The 24,063-nt window shown below is 49.0% G+C and overlaps 1 protein-coding gene across 1 annotated transcript in view; it reads left to right on the top strand.

Annotated features, from left to right (window-relative positions):
* Positions 1-4,933: 4,933 nt before the first annotated feature.
* Positions 4,934-24,063, top strand: part of LOC125738099 (mitogen-activated protein kinase kinase kinase kinase 3-like) — a 39,248-nt gene continuing 20,118 nt past the window's right edge. The window contains exons 1-3 of the mRNA XM_049006714.1: positions 4,934-5,667; positions 16,317-16,374; positions 23,867-23,957. Coding sequence (XP_048862671.1) covers positions 5,572-5,667; positions 16,317-16,374; positions 23,867-23,957 — 245 coding nt within the window. The 5' untranslated portion in view covers positions 4,934-5,571. The remainder of the gene's footprint in view (positions 5,668-16,316; positions 16,375-23,866; positions 23,958-24,063) is intronic.

Raw genomic sequence — 24,063 nt, forward strand, 5'->3', positions numbered from 1 at the left:
ACGCCGGTAGTTTCGTGCAGCGATATTTTAATTTTTTAGCTACGCTTTATTGCACAAACACGTGCGATCTCACGCAATGCACAACAACAAAAGCGATTTGCGCTGTATGACGCGATCCGGACACATGCAATACGAGGGACTGAAAAGCGTGACGGCGTTTAGATTGATATAATTTAATAATAGACTTTCTGCAATAGTTAATTAAGATGGTTTTTTTTAAAGCGATCATTATGGCTAGGGTCGTTCTGCCTGGCAACGGACAAATGGTTTAATATCTGCACATTGCAGGGGCGTAGTTCTTATCTCAAGAGTGGAGCAGGCATATGATTTGACGAAAAAAAATAGAGTTATTTTTTCTGTCTCCCCAAATTCGACACCCACAGATAATCACAAGTGTGCAGGTAGAGGCATAAATAAAGCATAGTCTTTACACCCTGCGGTGTAGCCAGCACACTGCGCGAGTGTGGTCGTGGGAGAGGTGCCGCTGGCCGGGTGCTCACTTGGAGGGCTTTTTAGCCACGATACAGAGAGGAAGCCCCCTCTATTCCTTTTGCTGGGAACACCAGCTGATCAGGCTTAGGAGCCCAACAAAAGCTGCAGTCTGCACCTGTGGACTTTTACGGCCATTGTTCGAGACAGAACTTTTTTTTTTTTTTTGTTACTCAGTAGTGGTCTGATGACAAGTGACTTCCTCCTTTTATCACAATGGCTGCTGTCGGGGAAAGGATGTAGGAAGCACCAGCGAGAGGCTGCAGATGTGTGAGGTGGCACTGGAGGTGGAGGTGGCAGGTCCTGTGGCCATTTGAAGGAGCGTGACCCCACCCTGCGCACCACCCAAACCCCAAAACCAGAACAACACCAAACAAGAGTTAAAATGCATTTGCAGTTAAACCCCCCAGAGCGTCACTAGAGATTTATGAAAAGGGGAAGCTAAGCCTTTGCTAGGGGGATCTGATTTGAATAAAAATTAATAAGTATATTTTTGGAGGGGTCTAAAGATTTATTTTTTTATTTTTTGGGGGGGGCACAGCCCTCTAAAATAGCCCTACTGATGCCCTTGGTCAAGCCAAAGACATGCGATTACCGAGGCTCCTAGCTTTGTTTGGGGCTGAGCAGACTTCTATTCTAGTTGTCATAAAACCTCGTTGCTGGGGTGGGGGGTAGCTCTCGATTTTATGGTCTTAACCTACGCAACATCACCTGTCAGACAGTCTGCGCAACCTCCCGTATTAAGAGAAGTTGTGGTGGTCACGACTGAGGCTGTTATAAGCGTCCCAGCACAGGACACAGGGGGCGCCGTGAGACACTATGGGTCTCGGTACCGAGTCCTGCGCTGCTCACTGAGCTGGACCCATTAGCTGCCAAGTCCCATAGATCTCACCGGTGCTGGGGGAGGGCTTTTTCCCCCCCATCTGCTGTCTCCTGTTTGTTCAGTTCACACACAAGGCATAAAAGTCATCACACAGACTGAAGCTTGGCCAAATTCCCAGAATGCAAAGGTACGAATAAAATTACTGACTGTGGAATAAGACCGAGCACCTAATAGCAGGTTTTAAAATACTTATTGAATTTGATTGCACCTATATAGAACAATTACTGTATAACTGATGTAGCCAGCAGCTCATGGGACAGTATCGTAGCGTTGCACCTCCAGGGATGTGTGTTTTCCCACCCTTGGCTCCACTTGTGTAGTTTGCATGTTCTCTCCCTGGCTGGATGGGGTCCCCCCAAGTACTCCAGTCTCCACCCACAGGTCAGAAAACAAATACTTACATGAACCAGCGTTAAAAATTGCTCTGAGCATGTGACTTGTGTGCCTCGAGGAGAACTGACAATGCTGTCCATGTCTCCTCTGCCTTGTGTATTGCTAGACAGGCTGCTGACACACAGTAGCCCTGTGCTGGATAAGCAATTAACTGGATAAGCAATTAACTGGATAAGCAATTATGGCAGATGGATGAATAAAATGAATGTTTTCCCCCTAATTTGTAATATCGGAATAGATGTGTAGTAACATGTTTGTGTATAAAGAAGTTAAATGATGCCGGAGATTGTTAGTTTCTAAACAGTCCCAGTCTAAGCTTAATTTTTTGTGTAACCTCTTATGGTTCCTGCTTCTATCAGTCAGACTGCAGTGGACAGTAAACACAATAAAAAGTAAAAGTGCTTTCTCGGCTCCTGTTTGAACGTATAAAACACACACGCCACCATTTCTGGAGGCCCTTCTGTGTTGCTTTTTTTTTTCTTTACACCCCAACGAGAAAAAGCACACACCCGTCGCTTCAAACGCAGCAGTGTGGCGCACGAGGGAAGCACTTCTCTGGCTCTAACTTCCAGCCGTGAATGGTTTCCAGGCTCCGTGTGGGGGCCCACCGTGCGTTACTCACTGCTGCCCAGGCAGTGTTCCCGCAGGACCTAATATCACTGTGGTACGAGACATCCAGCATTGCAGGAACGTTTGCAAAGACTGAAAAATGGAAGGATTCAATTCACGTGGAGATGACAGTGGGATCGGCATTAGCTTCCACGTTGCGTTGTATTTACAAGTGGTTTTAATTTTCTGGTTCGGTGTTCAGACAGCCAAGGGACACATGATACCAAGGGCAAACATGTTTACATGCAGTGCACAGACAGTAGACTGTAGAAAATTGATATAAATGCAACTAGAAGGGCAACATCTACCACAGGCTATGTCCCACTATTGAAATATGGCCCTGTGTTCCAATTACTGATTCTGATTGGCCAGAGCCTTCACACCTGGCTCAGAGGTAAAGGGGAAAGGCTGTAAAATTAGCAGTGCCCTGCCATTGAGGGTCATGAGTTGAATAGCCCTGGGCTATGTGTTCTGTGGAACGTGGAACTTTTGGAGCATGATTAAGAATGCAGTGATGAACAATCACAAAAAATGACCTACAGACCAATAAAACTTTATTAATAAAAGCCTGAATTTGAATTATATCTGTGTTTTTTTATACGTTATATTTGAGTTTTTCAAAAGCAAACAGACAAGTTGGAATGACTTTATTCCCACCTCCATGTCCCCCTCCCTTTGTTCTTTGTTGTTGGGAACAAGCGTGTAGCTTGTTCCATTAGAACAGAAAATGAAAGAAATCTGTATTTTTGAAGACACTTAACAGCCAAAAATATACAGTCTCATCCTTATGTTACAGTGCACATGTTACAGTGCACAGCACACATATTGCAGTGAGTCCTCTGTAGCTCCCTGCTAGCTGTCTTTTGTTTGCACTTCTGTTATTACTCACTGCAGTGGAATTTTTTTTTGTGTGCGATTTAAATATAGGCAATAAACACGCAGCTGAGATCTCCGGGTCTACGGGCATTTCTCCCACCGATCCAGCAAGCTAAAGGTTTAAAAGACGCCCATTGGATCCAGCGCGAGGGAACGGCCGGGTTAGCGATCAGTGAAGACAATCCAAATATGTCTCGCACATTACCGTTCCAAACTGAGCAGGCCTTTAATCCTGAACCCCGTGAGTCACAAGGCAGTTATTCATGGAGCATGCATTCCACTGCTGGAGCATGACTGGAGAACGCAACAGCCAGGCAAACGGGTTTTAAGGCCGATAAAATCCAGGCGTGCGGCCCGGTCTAAGATGTCACACAACAGAACCTCGGCACAGAAGGAGAAGAAGAAAACAGCTACCCACGAAGACAAAGTTTACTGCTGGTAGCTGCGTACAAGGGTTTGCGCCGAGAACTTCAAAATGCTCACAGAAACACTCACAGGAAGCTCAAAGAGGCGACAGGCGGACAGGAAGACGACAGGGAAGACATGAGCTGGCATTCCTAGTTCACTAAAACCAGCACAGACCAGAATGGAAACTACTTATATGCATCAATGTCACGGTGAGAGGCACTCTGAGACAGGAAGAGATGTTTAGACCTGGAATTAGATTGAAAGACACCTTTGTTGATGAAATAATAAGCCACTACTGAGGTTAAAATTGTAACTCATTATCAAAGTGTGATAAATACAGCATATAGAGTGACTGTTCACTACACTGCAGAATAAAGTTTCAGTTCAGGAGGCTAAAATGCCTCACCGAGGGGGTAGCAGATTGCAGCTGAGCGTTTCCCAAATATTCCCTTCCGGCAAGAGGTTCAGGTCTATGAAGATCAAAACCACTCGCCTACAGTACATATTCCCCCTATGGCAGTTCGCCTCATCAACAGCCATTCACTTTGTCCGTTCCCCTGCTTCAGCTAATCGAATGGAATAAAATGTTCCTTTATTCCCCATTTGCACAAACACACATTATCTGCACCAAGTACATTTAATCTCAAGTATAATTTCTTATGTTGATTGTCTTGTTTGCGCTTTAGTTGTTTTTCACGACGCCCTAAATCAAATTCCTCATTCATACTTGGCAGTAAACGATTCAGATTGTAACTTCTGTGGGCCAGAATGCACCTTTTAATTCCCATCCCCAGAATATCCTTCCTGACACAGGCTCTGTGTCTCCTTTGTCACCAGAGTCCTCGCCACTGCTTGTGACTAATCTTGGTTAATGTCCCTGGCACGGCTCTCACCAAAGGGGCGTGGCATCGCGGTCTTTCGATTGCTGCCAGACAGGAAGTGTGTACAGCACCGGAGTGTCCAGTCATGTCAAGAAAGGCACAGTCTGTCATCAACACGTCAACAGGTCCTCTGCTATGTCTCAGACGGATTCCACATTGGCTCGAATCCTCCGGCCGTTGCTAAGAGCCAGAATAACAGGCCAGCATTTATAACGTGCTGAACTGAAAAAGAGATGGTGTTTTGTCCACCCCCCCTCTTTTGAAAAACTTTCCAGTGTGCTGAGCCAGATTTCAAGAGCTTTTCATGCATAGAAAATGATCATATCCTATCTACACTTAGTGACAAGATCCTGTACATGAGGTCACTAAGGACATTTCAGTTAGATTCAAAGGAGTTTTTCGGCTAAGTTGAACTACTATTAATTATTTGTACGGTATTTTTTCTGGTATGTATCAGACATCACAAGTGTTCTCTAATAAATTGTTCAACCACGTACGGGTGTGATCGGTATACAAAAGCGCCAGTTTCACGCTGATCATTAGTGCAATGCAGACCGCTAAAACCCCAAATAAAGTTTTATTAAGTGATCGCTGCTTTTGAGATGGTTAGGTGGTTGTCTGGCCCAGCAAAGATGTCCTGTGCATGTTTCAGTGCAATGCACCGACAGAGTAGCGGATCGGGCAGAGGCGCAGCCACGGCTCAGGGGGCACCACGAAGCGGCTGGGCTTCCCGTCCCCTCTTCCTGCCCAGCCTCTCTTCGGCTCTTCCTTCTTGCTCCTCTCCTGGAGCGCGATCGCGGCTCGGTGCGCAGGCGTGATGCGCCCTGGAAGCCATGTTCGCTTCTCCGTGAGCCCCGGTCGTGATTCCTCTCGCACCCCGGACTCCGCTCGTCCGTCCCGTCCGATTCCTCCTACGTCTCTCGCGCATCTTTTTACTTCTGGTTCGCTTTCGCTCTCCTCGCCGCCCGGGTCCGCGACGCCGGCGCCCCGCATCTGCGCACCGATCGAGCGGCAGGAGCCCGGGATCGGACCATGAACCGCAGCCTGGACCTCTCCAGACGGAACCCGCAGGAGGACTTCGAGCTCATCCAGAGGATCGGAAGCGGCACTTACGGCGATGTCTACAAGGTAACCGCCGCCGAGCCAAAGCCCACCACGCGTCGCTGAACTGAGTGACTTTTCATGTCGGAGTTAAATAACCAGGATGCGGCCGCGCTTAGCGATCGGGCACGGCGACCACTTTTAATTAAAAATAAAAAAGCAGCCGGGCGGCATTTCGCATGTCTGAAACGGCAGATGTTCGCGTGTGTATAACAGAGAGAAAGAGATCGGGGCGCGGATCCGGAGCTGCATCGGTTCTGGGCGCGGATCCGGAGCCTGGCTCCGCCGATCGTCCCGGATCCTGAGCTTCTCCGTGGAATGTTTTTGTCACCCCGATCGAGGCCTGGGCAGCTCGAGATGTCACTGCCATGTACCAGGAAAACACAAGAAGAAAACAAACAACAAAGCAGCCCAACGCGAAATCCCGGGTCCGGTCACACTTCTTTACTTTTCCGAATAATGAATTTGCGGCTCTTTGTCCGGCTTTGGCTCTGAACGGCCGTGTGCCGCTGCACTGCATTAGATGGGACTCCCTGTGACAGTACACGTAAATAAGTCTGAGCCATGCCTGGGGAAAACAGCTTCGTGACAGCCGGCCCTTCTAACATTGCGGAACTTTATTCCTGTGTAGAAGTGTCTTTGCGTCAATTAATAGGAATACAATTATTGGAATAAAATATTGATATTTTTAGTTTTGACAAGCTAAAAGAATCCATTCTATCGGCTGTTGTTGGGATTTCCTTTATTTCAGTGGTTACATTATACAGTAACTTTTTTACCGGTTATACTGGTTCAGCTATCTATTTTTGAACTTTTACTGGTTCTGCTAGTTAAGTCTCCGTGGATAACAGCAGTGTTTTTAATTTTAAGCGGGTTTGAGGTTGTAATTGTGTGAGTTCAGTGCCAGCTTGTCCCTATAAGCGGGTTTTCGTATCATTAGGTAGGCAGATTTCTTGGAGGCTGTTTTTCCTGATTGAGAGTGACGTCAGCCTGCTGACCGTATTCTTACTTTACCTTCTACCTCCGTGTAAAGATGGCAGTATTGACTTCTTTAGATCTTTGCTTTGAAGCCAACATATTTTTATAAAGTTCCCTCCTTAGAAAGATTACCTCTAAGCTGCTTGATTTGGGTAAATTTAATCGCGGGCTTATTATGGGAAGGTGTATCCCAAGTTTGCTGTAACTTCATGGCTCTTGGAGCGTGTTAGGATTGAGTAGCTTTTTGTGAGAGTTGGGTACTTTTTCTGGGCTGTATGTGGAAGTAGCCGAGTAGATGGCGAGTCCCTGGGTGTGTGTGCAGGTAAGATAAGCGAGTCTGCAAGAATGTCAGCTCCTAGTAGTAAACAAGTGTTTGGGATCAAGTTTTTTTTTTTGAAGGTTTCTGAAAACGTTCACACTGAGCTTTGAGACAGGTGTTTGACAGCTTCTGAGTTATTAAATGAAATGCAGACAGCATAGTGGTGGCCCTTACCACAACGGTTAAGTGGTGGCTAATGGAATTTGTCTGAAAGTCTGTAAGTAGCGTATCTTTATGGTATGTCGTACGATTCAGTTGGTTAGTGATCTCTGTCTCTGTCCTGAAGGTTGTGGGTTCAAACCCCATAGTCAGAAGAGTAGTCGTACAACTATTTTCCCCAACCCCAAACTGCTCCAAGGGTGCAGTGTGGTCAGACCCTCAAAATTTGCTCCCCCTTTTGTGTGCCTAATTGCAAAGCATGATGGGATGTATAAATACTGCCCACTTTCTGTGCAGGGATGCAAAAACCACCACTATTCTATACTCACCCTGGTTGCATGGGTTATTTGCAGCTTCGTGGCCAGAAACACGAGTATTTGTAAGTGTTTGAGGTTGCCGCTCGCTGCCAGTTCCATTCGCTCGTTGATTAATGTCCCCTGAAATGGATTGAAACATTTTACTTTTCTAGATTGCTGTCTGGCTTCTGTTTCATTGCGTGAAATGGAACGGCTTTCACTGCGGTTTCGTTTTTCATCATTCAGGTGTTGTTCCCAGCATGGGTTTTCAGATCACCTGACCCAGGGAGAGGGGCTTTTTTTCCTCTCGGGGGGTTAGCAGATTAAATAGCTACAGTTTTCTGGATTCCATTTCCCTGCCGCTACCTTTTCACAAGGCTTTACCAAGAACTTTGGTTCTCGTACTTCTGCGTTTCTCTCGTCCTGCCCATGTACAGTAATGCATGCCTGATGGTCAGTTGGTGGGTTCCTTATTTGCTGCCATCCCCTGTGGCCGCCCACGTTCCGTGTGTCGCGAGTCGTCTGGCATGTATCAGTCTCGTTCGAGAGAAAAGTGACAGAGTCCTAGTGCGTGCAAATGTGGCACGGTCCACGTATGGTAGATCTGTCGTGATGGTGGTGATGGGTGGGTGGAGACAGGGTACATCTGTGTTCCGCCTGAGCTCTTAGGCAGTGAGGGGGATGTCAGATTAGACTAGAATTTTTATGCACTCTACCTGTAAAGTCGGGCGATTTCCTGGCCAGCCAATTAGGCAGCTGTTTGCCCGGCCAGTCGGGCAGCTTCTTGCCCATTTCACATTAATTGGACCAGCCAGAGTTTGATCCTGAGCAGGACCCAGTACATGGGATTGTTCTGAACGAAGTTGTTTATGTGCTGCCTGTGTAACGTGTCTTCATGCTGTTTGGAAATGAATTCGATGCAGTTCGATATTTGTGTGGCACCGTTTATTGCAACCACATTGCTCTCTGTTTGCTTTCCTCTAACCTTCCCCATCGATATTACGTTCCCAGCTACCTGTCAATCGCCCAGCTAGGGTCTGTCTCACAGGTAGTGCAAACTCTACAGCGAGAGGACTTGTCAGGGCAGAATACACCTCTTTAGGCACTAGGCCAGCCTCGTCTCGGGCCCTTTTGAGGGCACCAAGGGGGGGGCGGGGGGGTCTCCGTCTCACGAGATGGCTGCCGTGTCTTGGGGTGTTTTCTTTGGCTTCTTTTGATGCCTGTTTCCTCCTCTATCAGGAAGTTTGGCCAGTTTTAATTTTTTTTTCTTTCGGAGCACACAGCCGTGGCTGCAGGTCAGGCATCAGTGTGAGCTGGGAAGTAAGATTTCTGGGTGGGAGGATGGGGGGGGGGGGTTGCATTGGGAGGGAGGACGTCACTAAGTTTATACGTGAAAACTTTACTGTCTATAGACGGTGGCAGATCGAGAAGAGCGCAGTGAACCGTAGTGCTGGATCCAGTGTGTGGTCAGACACCCACGCCGAAACTGGCAGGCTCACTGCGTAACATATTGGAGAGAGATGACATGATATATTATTCCAGTGGTCCTCAAACTTTTTGCAGGGAGACCCATAAAAACTGGTGAAGTCTTGCAACCCCTTTTTGAGGTGATAAAATTAGCTGGGGGGGGAGGTGCCCCAAGGTTTATTACTTTAACTGGAGTGATAGAGGGGGACATTTGATAAAACCCTCTTTTTTTTGATTTTGATGTTGTGGGGACCATTTTTTCAACCCTCACAAGGGGAAATTTTATTTAAAATTTACTTTTTATTAAAATATGTGATTGCAAAAATGCCAATTGTATTTTGTTTGGTTAATTGTGGTTATGGTTAGGGCTGTGTAGAGGTTAAGGTCGTCATTGTTGGGATTAGGATTATGACCGTAGAAATAAATGGCGAGTTCCCACAGAAGTATGAAAACAAACGTATGTGTGTGTGGTTTAAGCAGCGGCAGTAGATTCAGATCTTGTATCTTGCAGAATCGAGATGAGGGTGTTTTTGTGTGAAGGGGGCTTGTAGTTCTGGTTGTGCTGCGGCTGGGTTGATCCGGGCCTCGTGAAAGAGGGCTGGGCCGGGTCCGGTCCGTGCAGAGGCCAAACTGCTTTGTCAGGAGTGTCTGGGATTCGTCAGGGCAGCCTCTGTCGTCCTGGCCAGGTAATCCGTCACTGAGCTGACTCTGCGTCCTGTTCTGCTGTCACGGTGCAGGGGGGGGCAGCTGCCATGTGACCCGACTCTCCCCACCTGCGGCTGGCAGAGGCAGCGCCTGTCTCACTGGCTGCTGCTTTCCAGTGATCGCAGGGGAGCCACTATTGAGTCTTTGAGGGGGCTTGAGCTTAAATGCTCCCCCCGGACCCTGCTGCATGTCGGACTGGCAGATGGAGTTGTGAGCGAGTGTTTGTGGAAACGTGAACCTTGCTGTGGGTCCTGGCTGACGGGATGGTGGCTCGGGGGGGGGGGGGGGCTACTGCACCAGCAACCCCACAGCTTGATGCAACACTGCCAAAAATGCTGTGGGGGGGGGAGCTATAAATCTGCCTGGATCCAGTGGCTCTTAGGAGCTTTTTGCTGTATGGATGCCAGAGTGGAACACAGAGACCGTACCGGATGGTCTTTATAGGACACTCGATTCAGCAGCCCGCCTATATCCTCCCCGAGCCTAAAACAGGAGCAGATCCCCAAATGCCTCCCCCACCTCGCCCTGTCTGGTGCCTCTTTCACCAGGCTGCATGACTGGCTTTTCATTCAGACCTACACCTCTTCCCCCCAAGACTCCCAGTGCCTGTTTTCTGGTTGCCCCCCCCCCAGCATCTCTGCCTGATGGACAGAGCTCCCCATGGTTCCACAAAGCCCAGCGCTTCTCCAACCTCGGTATCATTCTCTTAAGTGGGTTGGGAAGCTATATCAGAGCAGGATTTTCATGTCCGTTTGTGTCGCGGTGGTAAAATTAGCCTATTAAAATTATATAATTTATTTCCCCTGAAGGTTACAGTGGCCCTGGAAATTTAAAACAGCTTTAAACCTGTTGGGGGAAATTGCAGTGGTTGCAGTGAGCCAAAGTGTAGGGGGGGGGGGGGGGGGGGGTGGCGGCACCAGTTTAGGCCCACCTGATGCAGTTTGCCGATGTAAACATGGCACATGTCATGTGACTCCCCCTCACCTGTGTCACATGGGCCCAATATTGTGCCGGGTTTGAAGTGAGCCAGGGTCCCAGTGTGCTTGGTGGAGGGGTCTCACCGCTGATCCCAGGTCAGCTTGCGGAGCACCTCGGCACAGCTGGGGCTCAATGCTGGGCGCCTCTGGAGAGCAGTGGTCTGACCTCATAGGCGCCGTGTTAATGGCTATTGTTCAGTGTTACTTTTTGCAGTGTTCAGTGGTTGTGGGAAAAAAACTGCTGTGGTGAGCATGAGGGACAGGCTGATGGGGCTGTGAAGGTTTATTTTTACATGTGCGAGTCTGTCTGTGTCTGCGTGTGACTGTGTCTGCCTGTGTCTGCGTGTGCCTGTATATGTATGCATTTGTCTCTGCTTATGCCTGTGTGTGTGGGTCTCTGCATGTGTGTGTTCATGCCTGCGTCTGTCTGTATGCGTGTGTGTGTGCTCACGTCTGGGTGTGTGCATCGTTGTGCTTATGCCTGCGTGTGGGTGTGTTTGCGCGCGTGTGTGTATTTGCTCACACTTGCATATGTGTCTCTGCCTTTGCAGGTTTTGGTACTGTTTCAGTGGTGTGCTAAGTGTGAACTACTAAAAATAGGCGAAGGCATGCCTCATAAATACGACTCTTACTGAAAATTCTTTTAAATCTCATTGGCCTTCAGAGTAAAGGTGCCTGTTGCTGTATAATATTTGCTGAATTTCGGTTTCTCTTGGCTAGTGTTCAGGACGGAGAGCAGAGCGTGCACAGGGAGGCGGTGACGCACGTCACCTGTGCGTCAGCGAGCCCTGTGCACCTTCTGCGTGCTGACTGCACGCCTCGGCTGCATGGGGGAGGGTGGGGTGCTCCATCACCTGGCGGGGGCCTCAACATGGGCAATCGTGACTAGGTGCGAGATGCAAGCTCTAGTCAGAAAGTTTCCTAGGAGAATACGATATCATTTCTGTCTTGGGGGGAGGGGTAATTTATCCCCAAAAGCCCCCCTGACCCGACTTGCCTCTTTGATACCTACACGGGGTCCTGGTCCCTCGTGACTCCCCCCCTAGTGAGATTGCGATCGAGATTTACTCGCCGATACGCTGAGCTGGTCACCATCACCTCTCGATGGCGCCGACAGCAGCGTCCGACCGCTGACTGTTTTCTATCCTGTTCAGTCTGGCGGCTGCTGTCAGGTCTGCAGAGAGGCAGCCTCTTCATACAAACCTCCTTTCTCTTCCTTTTCTCTCCCTCCTCCATTTACACTTGGTTTAGACAGTATCATCCCTGTCTTACATCTTTGATTTTACATTGCACCTTGTCCATGATCCTTCTCTCTCAGAAAGGGCGTCCCCCTCTGGTGGGGTTCAGCACTGCATTCATTGGACCGGCGGCCATCCTGCATGTGGTACTCGATGAATCTCCCTGGTTGTGAATACGGCTCTTTTGAGTCGTCCGCTTTGTGCCTGTCGGGATCTGTAAAGGGAGTGAGCCTTGAGGTGTGAGGAATGATGGGAAGGTGTGTTTATGACAGAGTGGGCCCCAGCCGGGGGGGTGCTCTCTATTGTGGTGCCTGTTTGCAGCATTTGATTGATATGGGGTTACTGGGAGAGGGATTGATGGTGTTTACAGTAGGGTTAGGCGATATATCAATAATAATAATAATAATAATAATAATAAATTTTATTTATATAGAGCTTTTACATGAACTCAGACACAGAGAAAGTACACAAAAAAACTCACATTATGCATTGGGAAGGTTAAATAGCTTAGCAAAAAGAAAGGTTTTTAGCTTGGTTTTAAAATCGATAAACGAATGGTAGTGGGGAGTGAGTTCCAAAGGCGTGGAGTTAAAGGGGAGAACGCACGGTCGCCATTGCTATGTAATTTGGAAGGGGGGATGAGGAGAGAGCCAGAAGAGGATGATCTAAGGCTGGTAGGGGAGAAGCAGTTCAGTGAGGCATGATGGACCTCGGTTATAAAGAGCATTTCAAAGTGAATGCGCCCTTTTATAGGGAGCCAGTGCAGGCTCCGCAGAATGGGTGTGATGTGTTAGCAGGAATGAGTGTGAGTAAGGAGGCGGGCAGCAGAATTCTGAACTACCTGAAGTTTATGGAGAGATTTAGCAGAGACACCAGCGAGTAGTGAGTTGCAGCAGTCAAGACAGCTGGAGACAAAGGCTTGAATGAGGGATTTGGCAGCAAAGTTTGAAAGGTATGACCCAATACGGGCGATGTTACGGAGGTGAAAGAAAGCTGTTTTTAGTATAGCACGAAGGTGTGCATCAATTGAGAGTGTTGGGTCAAAGGTGACACCAAAGTTTCAGACCGGAGGAGAGGGAGAGATGGTAGTGTGGTCCAGTTAAAGGGTGATCCTGCTGATTTTGCTAAGTGTGGATTTTGTCCCAAAGACAGTTAATTCAGTCTTAAAATATTGTATCGTGCAAACCTGCATATCATCATCCATTTGAATATCGTGAGTGTTGTTATATAGTTTAAACATTTTTCTTGCATAATTAAGTTATAATACACTGTTTTAGGACATATCGCCTAGTCCTAGTTTATGGTCTGTTAGTGAAAAAAGTGTGGATGATTGAGTGGACATTCGCAGGACTTAAAGCATGAATCTGTGCCTTAAGTTGCCTGCTAACCAGCATGTGAGGCCTACTGGTGACTGGGGAAATTCGACTGGTAAATATTCAACATGAGTATAAAAACAGTATATCTCTTGTATAACAGGTATAGCGTTTACACATGTATAGTTCAGCATGTTAAGTGTGTGCAGTGTCCTGACGGAATCTTACAGTCCCCACACAACAGTGACATTTTTGGAAGTAACATCATGTTCCTGAAGATCCTCAGGACTCCTTGAAGTCCTTAAATCTCTGGGCCTCTCAGCTCACTTGGACCTCAGAGCCTCTGCTGTTCTGTAACGGTCCCCGACTGCGAACGTTCGGCCAAAAATAAACACACAGGGCGTTTTCCAAACAGCGTGGCACGGCGCCGTTTTCGGAGAGGTACTGCGCTTCTGGGGGGCGGCTTGGAGGACACACGCGGGCGAGATAAGGGCTTCCCGGAGTGGCTGGCAATCATGCCATTTTTCCATCCCTTCCCATAATGCTCTGTCCACATTTTCCTTTAGCTTCCTCTACCGCACTATCAACACCTACCATGAAAATGATTGGCTAAAGGTCATCAACCTAGATAAGCACCCGTGCAGCGGTATGTGGCTTGTACCCAAGCTGCAGCCGTGCAGCGGGTGGCACGTGCCCTAGAACTCCATGCTGCAGCTCTGGTATCATTGCCGCATCTTTGAAGCCTTGCGGTACAGGATTTATTCCCTAGTTACACGTTCCCTGCTGGGAAGAACGTATCCTGCTGCGATGCAGTCTCTGGTTTCTACTTTTACAGGCTAGAAAACAGACGCATGAAACTGCAGCACTGTAACATGTGATGCTAGACGCCAGAGCTCAGCCTCCACCATTGCATAAACCCCGCAAACTCTGTGGACAGTTTGGAAATGCGAGATCTTGCGCCAGTATGTGGAGGACTCGGAGCTTTCCTCTGTTGTGTGATTGATTGACATGTAACCTCCGCATGTATCAAAGTGAAATTGCAAGGAGGAGGAAGAGAGAGGCTCACATTTACCCCCTGAACCAACTCCCATCATTGCTGCGAGCTGCAAACTCCCGAAAACAAAGCTAGACAGATCCCGTTTGCAGTAGGCTGATCACAGTACTGCTCTTTGGCTGCATTTCTGAGGTTTGACGTCTAGCAGCTGTGGGTTCGAATCATTCCCGGCTCTGTCTCTGAGCTTGCATGCATTTTCCCATGCGAGAGGGAGGCAAAGCACAGAGGCAATGGCCTCGCAATGTTGTGTAAACGTTATGGGGACACCTGATGTGTGTTTGGTTGTAGGTGCGCACTGCAAGTCACAGGCGAATTCTGCATGTCTGCACAGGCTTGTGTCCGCTACTTTATGTCCTGCCTGTACCGTGTGCAGATCGTTGTTGGTAACTGGATAAGTAATCATGAATTGCGTACTGATTGAAATCAGTCTTTTATATTGCATCGATTCTTCTGGCTTTTGGAGTATTTCTGTCTGGAGAAGGCTATTTTCTTTCACACTTTATATTTAGGAATAAAAATTGATTTTCTTATTGGTCCTGTCAAGTGTGTGAATGCTTTTAGGTATCGTTCGGTGTTTGCTGTGGAGGCCTATGGCTCTTTTACACAAGACTCGCTTATCTTCGGTTTCGCCATGTTGGAAGAGAGTTGCCTGTTTCGATGACTCGACTGTGGTTTCTGAGGACGGCCCACCGATGCCTCACGTCGGTAAGTGAGCGTGAGCCTTGCATCAGCGCGACTTCACAGGTCCCCTGCCTTTTCCCTGACACTGCGTATCGCTCATGCCAGCAATACTTCTTGTGTAGCGTCCAGAAGATTTTGAGTTGTGGCTCGTATCTAATTAGGATGGTCTTATGCAATATGTATGACTTAAGTACTTTGCTTTGCAATATTGAATTCTGGATATTCAGACATTGTCTTACTGTCTTATGACGGCAGTCTGCTTTGTCCCCGTTTGAGCCAGCCGGTATTGGGGGTGTGCCAGGGCCCCGGAGGGGTCGAAGGGCATGTTTCTTGGCGATAAGAAAGCTCCTTCAGTAGCCTTTTCCCCTTGTGGTCACTCAGGGATGTTCGGGTGGGGGGGGGAGGGGGGGGCTGGCTTTGTTTCCTGTTGACGTGTCTCAGTAACAAAAGGCTTTGAGGGAAACTTTTTTTTCTATTCGTTTTTTTTCCTTTTTTACCCCGTCTGAGTGTGCAGCTGTTAGCTGGATGTGTTTTGCAAAAGCGACACGAACTGCCACAGTAGGTTACGACTGTCCGCATTGGTCGGATTGACTGGGAAGCCCCGCCCACTCCTGTTTATTTGTTTAGTGAAATTGCCATGTTGTTAAACCCGTTCGGCTGGGTCTTTGATCTCATGTAAGGTTTTTTTTTTTTGGAGCCGTAATACCGCTGCGCTCTCATTGCTACCTGAAACAAATCGTAGCAGCTCGCGAGGGGCAGTCCCGTTTGGTGGCGGGGTGGGTGGGGCTGAACTGTGGTTCAGCCACAGTGGGTGTTCAGATGTTCAGTCGCATCACTGCAGGCAGGAATGCAGGTTGTGTGCTGTTGTGTGAAGTTAGCATGACCCCCTCGGCGTTGGGTTGGGTTTTGGGGGGGGGGGGGGTGCATTTTTGCCTTCCAGCTTCCTGACGATGAGGTTAGTCATTAGCTGTTAGAAAACAGCGCGTGGCTGCGGAGTTAATTACCGGGCCTGTGTGATTGGGGTGGGGGGGTATCACACCCATACAGTTCCTGATCTGTATAAGGCATGGCTGGTGCCCCCCCCCCCTCCAATCACCGGTGTAGTCGGTGAGCACTCTGCCCAAAATAACCCTTTCATCTCTTTCCTGGAGGTGCTCTCCTAACTTCTCCTTGATTCCTTATTGAATTAATTAATAGTGATGATGATGATTTAACTTTTGTTGGCCTGCAGATGTTTTTATGGGGGGGGGGTCATTAGTGGGATTATTGCCATAAAAGCGCTGTGTTTTAATTTAATTTATTTCTTATTGGTCTGTTTTGATGAGGATTTTGGGAGAAACCAGTTAGGCCAGCTGAGTGTTAATCGTTGTATAGCCCCCCCACCCCCCAATGAAGACACTGAAGACCATACAGCTATACAGCCACAGGAAACACCCCCCATTTCCTGCAGCTCTTCCAGGTCTAAGAATTTTTGTACTCTTTGTTCCAGGCCCGGAACGTCAGCACCGGCGAACTGGCCGCCATTAAGGTCATCAAGCTGGAACCGGGTATGTACCAAGTGGGGGGGGGTGCAGAACGGGCCGCCTGTGACACCGAACCCCAAATACCCCACCCCCACCCCCCGCGTGCCTCCGCTTTGCATGTTAATAATCTGCTAAAGTTACTAATTACCGCATTTGCACATCATTCAGGGTACAAACTGAGTCTCGAATTGCTAACTGGGGCTCATTAGTGACTTACTCATGGAAAACAACCCACTGATATACTTGGTACGTCTGGCCCCTTGTTCTGTGTGTAAAAGGTGATTAGGCAAAGGCACACTGGCGCAAGGAGGGCGCTTTGCATTCTTACTGCTGCTTTATTTTTCCCAGAAGCATAAAAAGATGAAAAGTTCTAGCTGAGGCTGAGGGGTGAAACCCGAATGACGCGACAGGGTTTGGCGGCACCTTCTCGCTGGAATCTGCTCCTCTCACGGAGAGAGGAGGAAACGTAGGGAGGGAGGGAGCGAAGGAAGGAGAGAGGGAGGGAGAGAGAAAAGCCAGTGGGAACGCCCGCCTCTGGAATGCCTGCTGACAGGCCAGTTTCGCTGACTGGGTGGCCACAGGCGGCATCCTCGAGAAGCCGTGGGGCGATTGGCCGCGGTGCGGCAGCCTGCTGCATGCTGGGAAGTTTCCTCCGATTGCCCTACCCCCCCCCCCCACCTCCCCAATCCACTTGAACCTCAGTAGTTTAACAGATGTGGTTTCCTGGACGCTCGTTCTTGGAGTAGCAGTGGACCAAATGGCACGGTGGAGGCGGGAGGCGGAGTCAAAGAAGTCAACCTACCGTGGCATTCCACACCTAGTGGTGGGCGCTCGACAGCGCGGAGACGCTTCTGGAACATTGTGGAAATGTTTCCTGTTCCATGTGCGACTGATATTGAGTAGAAATCGCTATGCACAAATGTCTTATAAAACTGTCTATAGGTCTGTAGTAAATTAACCAATAGCGTGTCTCAGTTTGTGTCATGTGATTCGTATACTGACCACCTATCAGAAGACTGAGCTTCACTACCCTCGGGGAAGTGACATTGTTCAGGTTGTGGTCACATGCCTGTGCGGCACCCGTGTGCTGCACGCAGACATGTTGAGGCCCGTCGCGCTCCTCTCTGCCTGCTCAGAGAGGCCATCTTCGCTTTCCTGCTCTGCCATTTTCACCGTTTGTGGTTCAGCCAAAACTAGGGTTTATGTTGAGGATTAAAGGTCTGCCGCTGCATCTTGTCTGCTTTTGTTTGGAGTTGAAGATGTGGTAGTTGGAGACCCCTTTGGGAAAGCAATTAGCAGTATCTTCTGTCGTCATTTCTCTTATTGGACTCTCGCTTAAATGTCAGTTGCGAAAAACATCGGTTGCTGTTGTAGGCGTGGAGGGCGGCTTTCTCTCTTAATGCATACATATGTGTTTGGAATCTGATGATTCGCTGGTTTGCTAATTGCCTCGAAACGTTTGTTAATTTGCCTTAAATTATCTCCAGACTTTAAACATTTTTTATTGGAATGCCAGTTAGATTTCTCGTCACATTGCTCGCTCCCCCGTCATGTTAGGAGACTTGGGTCCTCGATTTGGCCAACCGGATCCAGCGATCTGCTGTAATAACGATCTGGACGAGCGAGTGGGCGGTCGGTGCAGCCGGAAAGGTGGCGATTTTGGGAGGGAAGTGGGATTTGATGTTAGGGTTCTTCATCTGTCTTCGAGTTGCTGCCTTTTTCTGATGGCAGTGGCATGGAATTAGAAGCTTGATAAAACTTGTTAAGAGGGTGTGAGCTCCACGGGGTTGCTGGGAGGTCACCCTGTCCCCGTGACAGAGCTTAGAGGGAGATTCTCTGTGGCTGGTGGGATGGAGGACAGGAGACAGGATCTACCAGAGCGGAGAACCACTGCCTGTATTCAGCATTGCTGTTTCCTGCTACTGGAATCCAGAGCTTGGAACAAGGCTCGCCTTGGGTATCATGGGAAATTTACATTTGCCCAGTTCGAAACAAGGCCTACATTAAACACTGCACCCTCCCCCCCCCTCAGTGAAATGATGTGAGGCTCTCCTCTTCTGCACAATAACTGGGTGTGTGCGTGTGTGACAGCGAGTGAGGGGGGTCGGGTGAGTGAGAAAGCGTGAGTGTGAGATCGGGTGGCCGGCTGAGCCTCTGAGGCCTGTGCGATGATGCAAATGCATGCATCTGTGCAGGAGCTGCAGTAGTGCAGCAGCGGGCTCGGCCAGGACCTGTGATGCAATCTTATCCTCACGTTTAAAGGTGAAACCCAGACTTTGAATGTAGCCCGGGGGGGGGGGGGGGGGGACGGCTCGGAAGGTACAGGTCCTCCTGCCTTTTCTGCGACTTGTTTCCATGTCGATTCATTGTTGGATACGTTGCTTTTTGATCAGAATATGAAGAATGATTAATTTCAGGAAAGTGACCCAGCAGCCATGGTGAGGGGCTTCCTCTTCACATTGCTTAGCAGACTCATATCAAAAGCGACAGCATTTTTAGGAGAGCAGGTTCAGATGGTCTGAAGCCTTGGCATTTAAACCTCTGTCTTTCTGATCATAGACACAGGGTCCAAACCTGTTGAGCTGGAGGGGGTTTGGACTCCATGCCTGTGATCAGAAGGTCGATGGTTCAGTTCCCGTGACTGATGTGAGTGATATCGCTGTTGCGCTGGTTGCTCCAGGAGCACCGGATGATCCTCTGTGATACTTCGCTTTAGACAGATGCACACCCTAAATAAATGCGAGGGTAGGGTGGCTCTGTGTGAAGCACTGCCTTCCATCAGGGGGCTACCTGAGCATGTGGGGATTTTCCGGGTCCTGTAGCTTCTCCTTCCTCTTCTGTGCAAAGTGGCGGCCAGGCCGGATGTCCGAGGGACTGGAGCTTGAACTGCTGTTGTTGCCTGTGAGGGGTTGATATTTATTGCACCAATGAACATCCTACTCGGTAAAATATGAAGCTACTCAGAAACCAGAAGGGTCACCTGCACTTTCCCTTGCCAGTCAGTCCCTCCCGCTCCGCCCCCCATATCTGTATTTTAATCCCCGTGACATTGTTAAGAGGCATCCAGCGGCTTAAAATAGCCATGCTCCGGGTGAATCAGCTCCTTTCGCAAACCCCCATATCAGTACCGGTGCAGATCTGGCTACGTAATCAACTTGCTGTTCCTTGTTTTTTCAATCTTTTATTTATGTCAGTACACATCTCAGACATAACACAGAAGGTAACACACTTTTATCCAGTGGCTTCCAAATTATCCAGAATCTCTAACTAACTTGAATAGCTGGGTGTTTTTCCTACAGTGACCTGTAGGTGGCCCAGTTCGGTCCTGCCACTGTGCCTGCTGGTCGCTGATCGATCTGACTGGTCTATTAAATCTTACCTAAATTACTACTTTTGGGGGGTTATTAAGGTGGAAAGCCCAAGGAGAGAGCCCCCCCCCGTGTCTGCCGCCTGATGCCTTCTCGGTCAGGTGTGCCACTGTGCCTTCTGCTGCCAGCTAACTGCACTCCCCCGCCCACCCCTCCGCCGGATCACCAAGGAAACGGTGGTGTAGCCCCCCCGCATCTCTCTCAGCGTATCGCCCTGAAGAAACGTGCCGGGTTGTTGCGTCTATTGCACGATGAATTCTGGCATGGTGCTGTGTGTCACCTAAAGGAATTCCCAGTTATGGCTGGGAATTAGCTGGGAAGCGGCAGGATGAACTGGGCTGTGCCCGGATGTGACGGGTTTGTCCGGTATCCGTAGCGTTGTCGCGTATAGTGTGTGAAGATGCCGTCTTGTCGTTCGTCGTTTTCATGCTGACACTTCCTGATTAGATGCATATACTCTTGCTTTTTTTAGTGAACGCTGAGGATGTCAGAACAGGTCGGAAGGTGGGGGTCTGTTTAAAATGGCAGCCCATCAGAAGTCCTAAAATGTGTGCCCTCCTCCTGCCAGAGGCATTGCCCCGCCATGCGGATCTTGTCTGAGGTCATGAGGTTGAGGGCGGGGCTTGGAGCCTCCTGTTTCGTAAAGGCAGTCAGTGACGTTGTGAGTCATAAGAGTCATAAGAGTCATAAGAGTCACAAGGCATTTCTCTCCCCCCACCCCCCAGCCTGTGGGAAGGGTGGAGGCCGGGCTGAGCAGCTTCCTCCCTTAGTAAGTGGTGACCGTACGGGATTCAGGCCCATTGGTGCTTCCAGCGACACTCTGGCCTGGCTGCTTGTGATTGGCCAGGCTGTGCAGAGTCCCGCCTCCCCCTGTGGCTGCTCTTTCTCATCTTACCCTATTGGTCGAAGTCCCATCATCATCAGGCATTTTAGTCCGTTTTGACATTTTGACTACATGCCACTGGATCTGTATCTGTAGCATTTTATTGCATCAGACGCAGTGATAAGTCAGGTGATAAGTCACATGACATTCCTCAGCCATGTCATGTGGGGTTCTGCTCCAGCTGACCTGCACAAACCGAGCTTTTGAAGGTCATGAGCAGTCTGGGCTATATGGCCGCTCCTGTTCACTGTAATCCTCAAAGAAAGTGCTGGGTGTTCTAGGCTCCTCGCCATTTATCAGTCCTCCCTCATGTTTTCTCTTTGTGTCTAGAAAATGAAAATAGCCGGGGAGGTCCTTCTGATCTTCTGATGATCTGTGATCAGATGGCGGTCACTTCTCAGCCATGGGCGGGACCGTCTCTGCAGCCACTGTGGCTCCCGGTGCGCCGAGCAGAATTGAAATTCCAGAGATCAAAGTGGACCTACAGCACTCGGATGCTCGACACGCCGTGTGGTCCCAGATAGCTAGCGGGAAATTACCATATGCTATTGTAGCACCTGAGGCCCCTTGTGGTGCCTGGTGCAGTCATCTCATTGTCGGGGCACGGGCTGTGTGTTCTCCAGCCCCCCCGGGGGGAATCATGCGGAACTTTGGAAGTCTTGGCGTACCTGTGAGTTTGGTACCCCTCAAGCACCCACTAAACCGTCCTTCGGGTGCTGCTGTAGTGCGGCTGTTGCCTAGCAACACGTCGGATGAAGGTGCGGCACGAGCCCTATGGGTTGCCCGGGACGCGGTTCCTGTCAGCGGCTGCCCATCGAATAGTTGAAAGTCACGTGGTAAGCTGATAACGCTTCGGCGGACAAGCGTGTTAGATGACATCTCGAGTTGGTCAGTCAGCTTCTTGGCCCTCTAAGATGAGAGATCATGTACAGTGACCGAAATGTTTGCTCCAGGAGTGAATGTTTTGGTTTATCATGAACGTTAAAATGCACACCCCCCATCATCCCCTCCTCCCCAGTTGCCTGACATTCACAATCAAGAAATCTTTCCTGTCGTCATCTTCCATAAATTGTTGATTGGCGACGATTGTGTTTTGTTAAGATGTGCATTTATGTTTGCTTGCCTCATCTTTTTAGCGTCGATGTTACCCAACAGTGACCCCTTTGTTTTGAAAAACAACCCGGGTCTTTCTCGCGCTCTCTCTCCTGTGTGAATCGATCGCAGTTTCACCAGAGACTGCAGTTCCGAGTGCAGATCTCCTTGCTGCTCCTGTTATGTGTTGGAATTTTGAAGGTGGGGGTGGAGGAGATGTAGATGTTAGGGTTGCCAACAATCGCTGATGAATCCATGTACTCCAAGAAGACCCGAGTAGAATCTCCTACACGGTAAAACTTTCCGGTCTGTAGGTATTCATGTCAGAATAAGCTAACAATCGGGGTTCTTCTGGTGAGGTGGTTAAACTACCTTGAATTGTCCAGTTTGAGAGGCGGGGCTTAACATTAGGGGGCGGACATAAAATTGAAAGTTTCTCTGGCTATAGATTCATAACAGGCTCTATCCTCTTTATCTCTTTTGGTCCACACTTACTACCATACTTCACGTATACGTCCACATACTTAAAGCAAGTATTCAAGGGTGTCCCATTCCTCAAATAAGCCAGCTTGTTTCATGCGCACTTTATCCACACTTTGACATATACCACATGGAAGTGGTCTTCGGTTAAATATATAGAACACAATGCCTCACATCAGTGACAACTAATATTTACGTTGAAGATGAGGAAGGTTGGGACAACCCCAAACCCGACCCCAAACACGAATGATACCATAGTCGTAGTGTGTCTCTTGTTTACCTATTTAGAAATCAAGTGTGTCCCATTGCTTTCAAGAAATCCCTACGCACTTGGGCTTTTTGCATACATTTGCACACTCTTCGTCGTATGTCACACATCACTACAGTGTGTAATTTCTCAGTACGCTTGGCCTTAAGTGTGTTGAATGGGACTGAGCCAAAGCTGTACCTTACTAATTATGGCAGACAAATGCTAGCTGTGCTCAGGAAAGAGCGAACAGCAAAAGCGAGAATGTTACTGCAGCTTTTAATGGAGCTGAAACTCCAGTGGGAAATGATACGACCTTTAATCATTTTGAGAAGGCAGGTGTTTCTTATTTCTTTATCGCCACTCTGCCACAGTGGGGTCTCTCGTCTTCTGGCTCTTCTGCCGCCAACATTCCCCGCGTGTCCAGATTCATTCTGCCAGAGCCCACCAACACAGAGTTGCACCTCCGTCAGGGATGCCCGCCGTGGGGGTCGTGGGCTCGCTGCCAAGGTGACACCCGGAGGGGGGGCCCTGCGGGCAGCAGGAAGGGTGGCCGTCCTCCGCGGTGCGCTCGACCTTGTCATGATAAGATCCTTTATCGAATCTGGTGATGTTTCCCCCCTGGCGGCTGCTGCTTAAAGACTCAGCACCTTTCTATCTGAGGACGTCCGCTGGATCTGTTCCTTTGTAAGCTAAGAGGAGTCGTTTCCACTGTGAGGTCTTTGAAATGCGTTAGCAAGAAAAGGCTGACTGTTAATCTGTCCTGCAGCAAAGCCTCACACTGCCATTGTGAACTCCTAATCTCCTTCTATCCCCGTGTGGAACCTCAGGTCTTAACCCCCCCTGAAAACTTGTCATGGGCAGCAAAGCCCCAGACTCTAGCCTCTTCCTGCCCCTTTTGACACGGTGAAGGATAGGCCCCCGGCCAATCAGGTTATTCCACACCCCTCTGACCAATCAGATCACACAATTATTCTTTGAGGAATACTTGATCCCATGAGGGGGACAAAATCCACAAGGGACCCTGTCAAGGACTTTACCCTCGGCTCCCTGGGAAATGGCCATGCGGTGGTGTGTTTACCTTTGCATTTATTTATATGACTTGACCAGGAATTTGGGTTAAGGCCCTTGCTTAAAGCCCTGCCAGTGAAATCATTCTGCCAGCCACAGTATTTGAACTAGCAACCCGCTGACCGTACCCTACTGAACCACACACTATCACATATTTATTTTATTACGGTATAAGTAAAAATGTGTATATTCCGGTATTAGAGCTGATAAATTTTTCTTCCTGGCATTCCTGAACAATACTATGACTGACAGTTTGTATAAGACACACAGGTGGTACAGACCTTTGGGGGGGGGCCCTTCAGCTGTTACCCTTGTCCCCTCCATCAGTCGCCCCGCCCCTCTAACGACCCCCCATCTTGGTCGCTTTGTCTCCAGGGGAGGACTTCGCGGTGGTGCAGCAGGAAATCATCATGATGAAGGACTGCAAGCACTCCAACATCGTGGCCTACTTCGGCAGCTATCTCAGGTACCCCCCCCCCCCCCCCCCCGATTTGAGGTGTCACTGATGTGGCCTCAGCACATCTGCACATCTCCTATAAGAGTCTGGATAATGAGGGAGTTATTTTTCACAG

This window comes from Brienomyrus brachyistius, chromosome 3 (genome assembly GCF_023856365.1).
Source record: "Brienomyrus brachyistius isolate T26 chromosome 3, BBRACH_0.4, whole genome shotgun sequence".
Taxonomy (NCBI): domain Eukaryota; kingdom Metazoa; phylum Chordata; class Actinopteri; order Osteoglossiformes; family Mormyridae; genus Brienomyrus; species Brienomyrus brachyistius.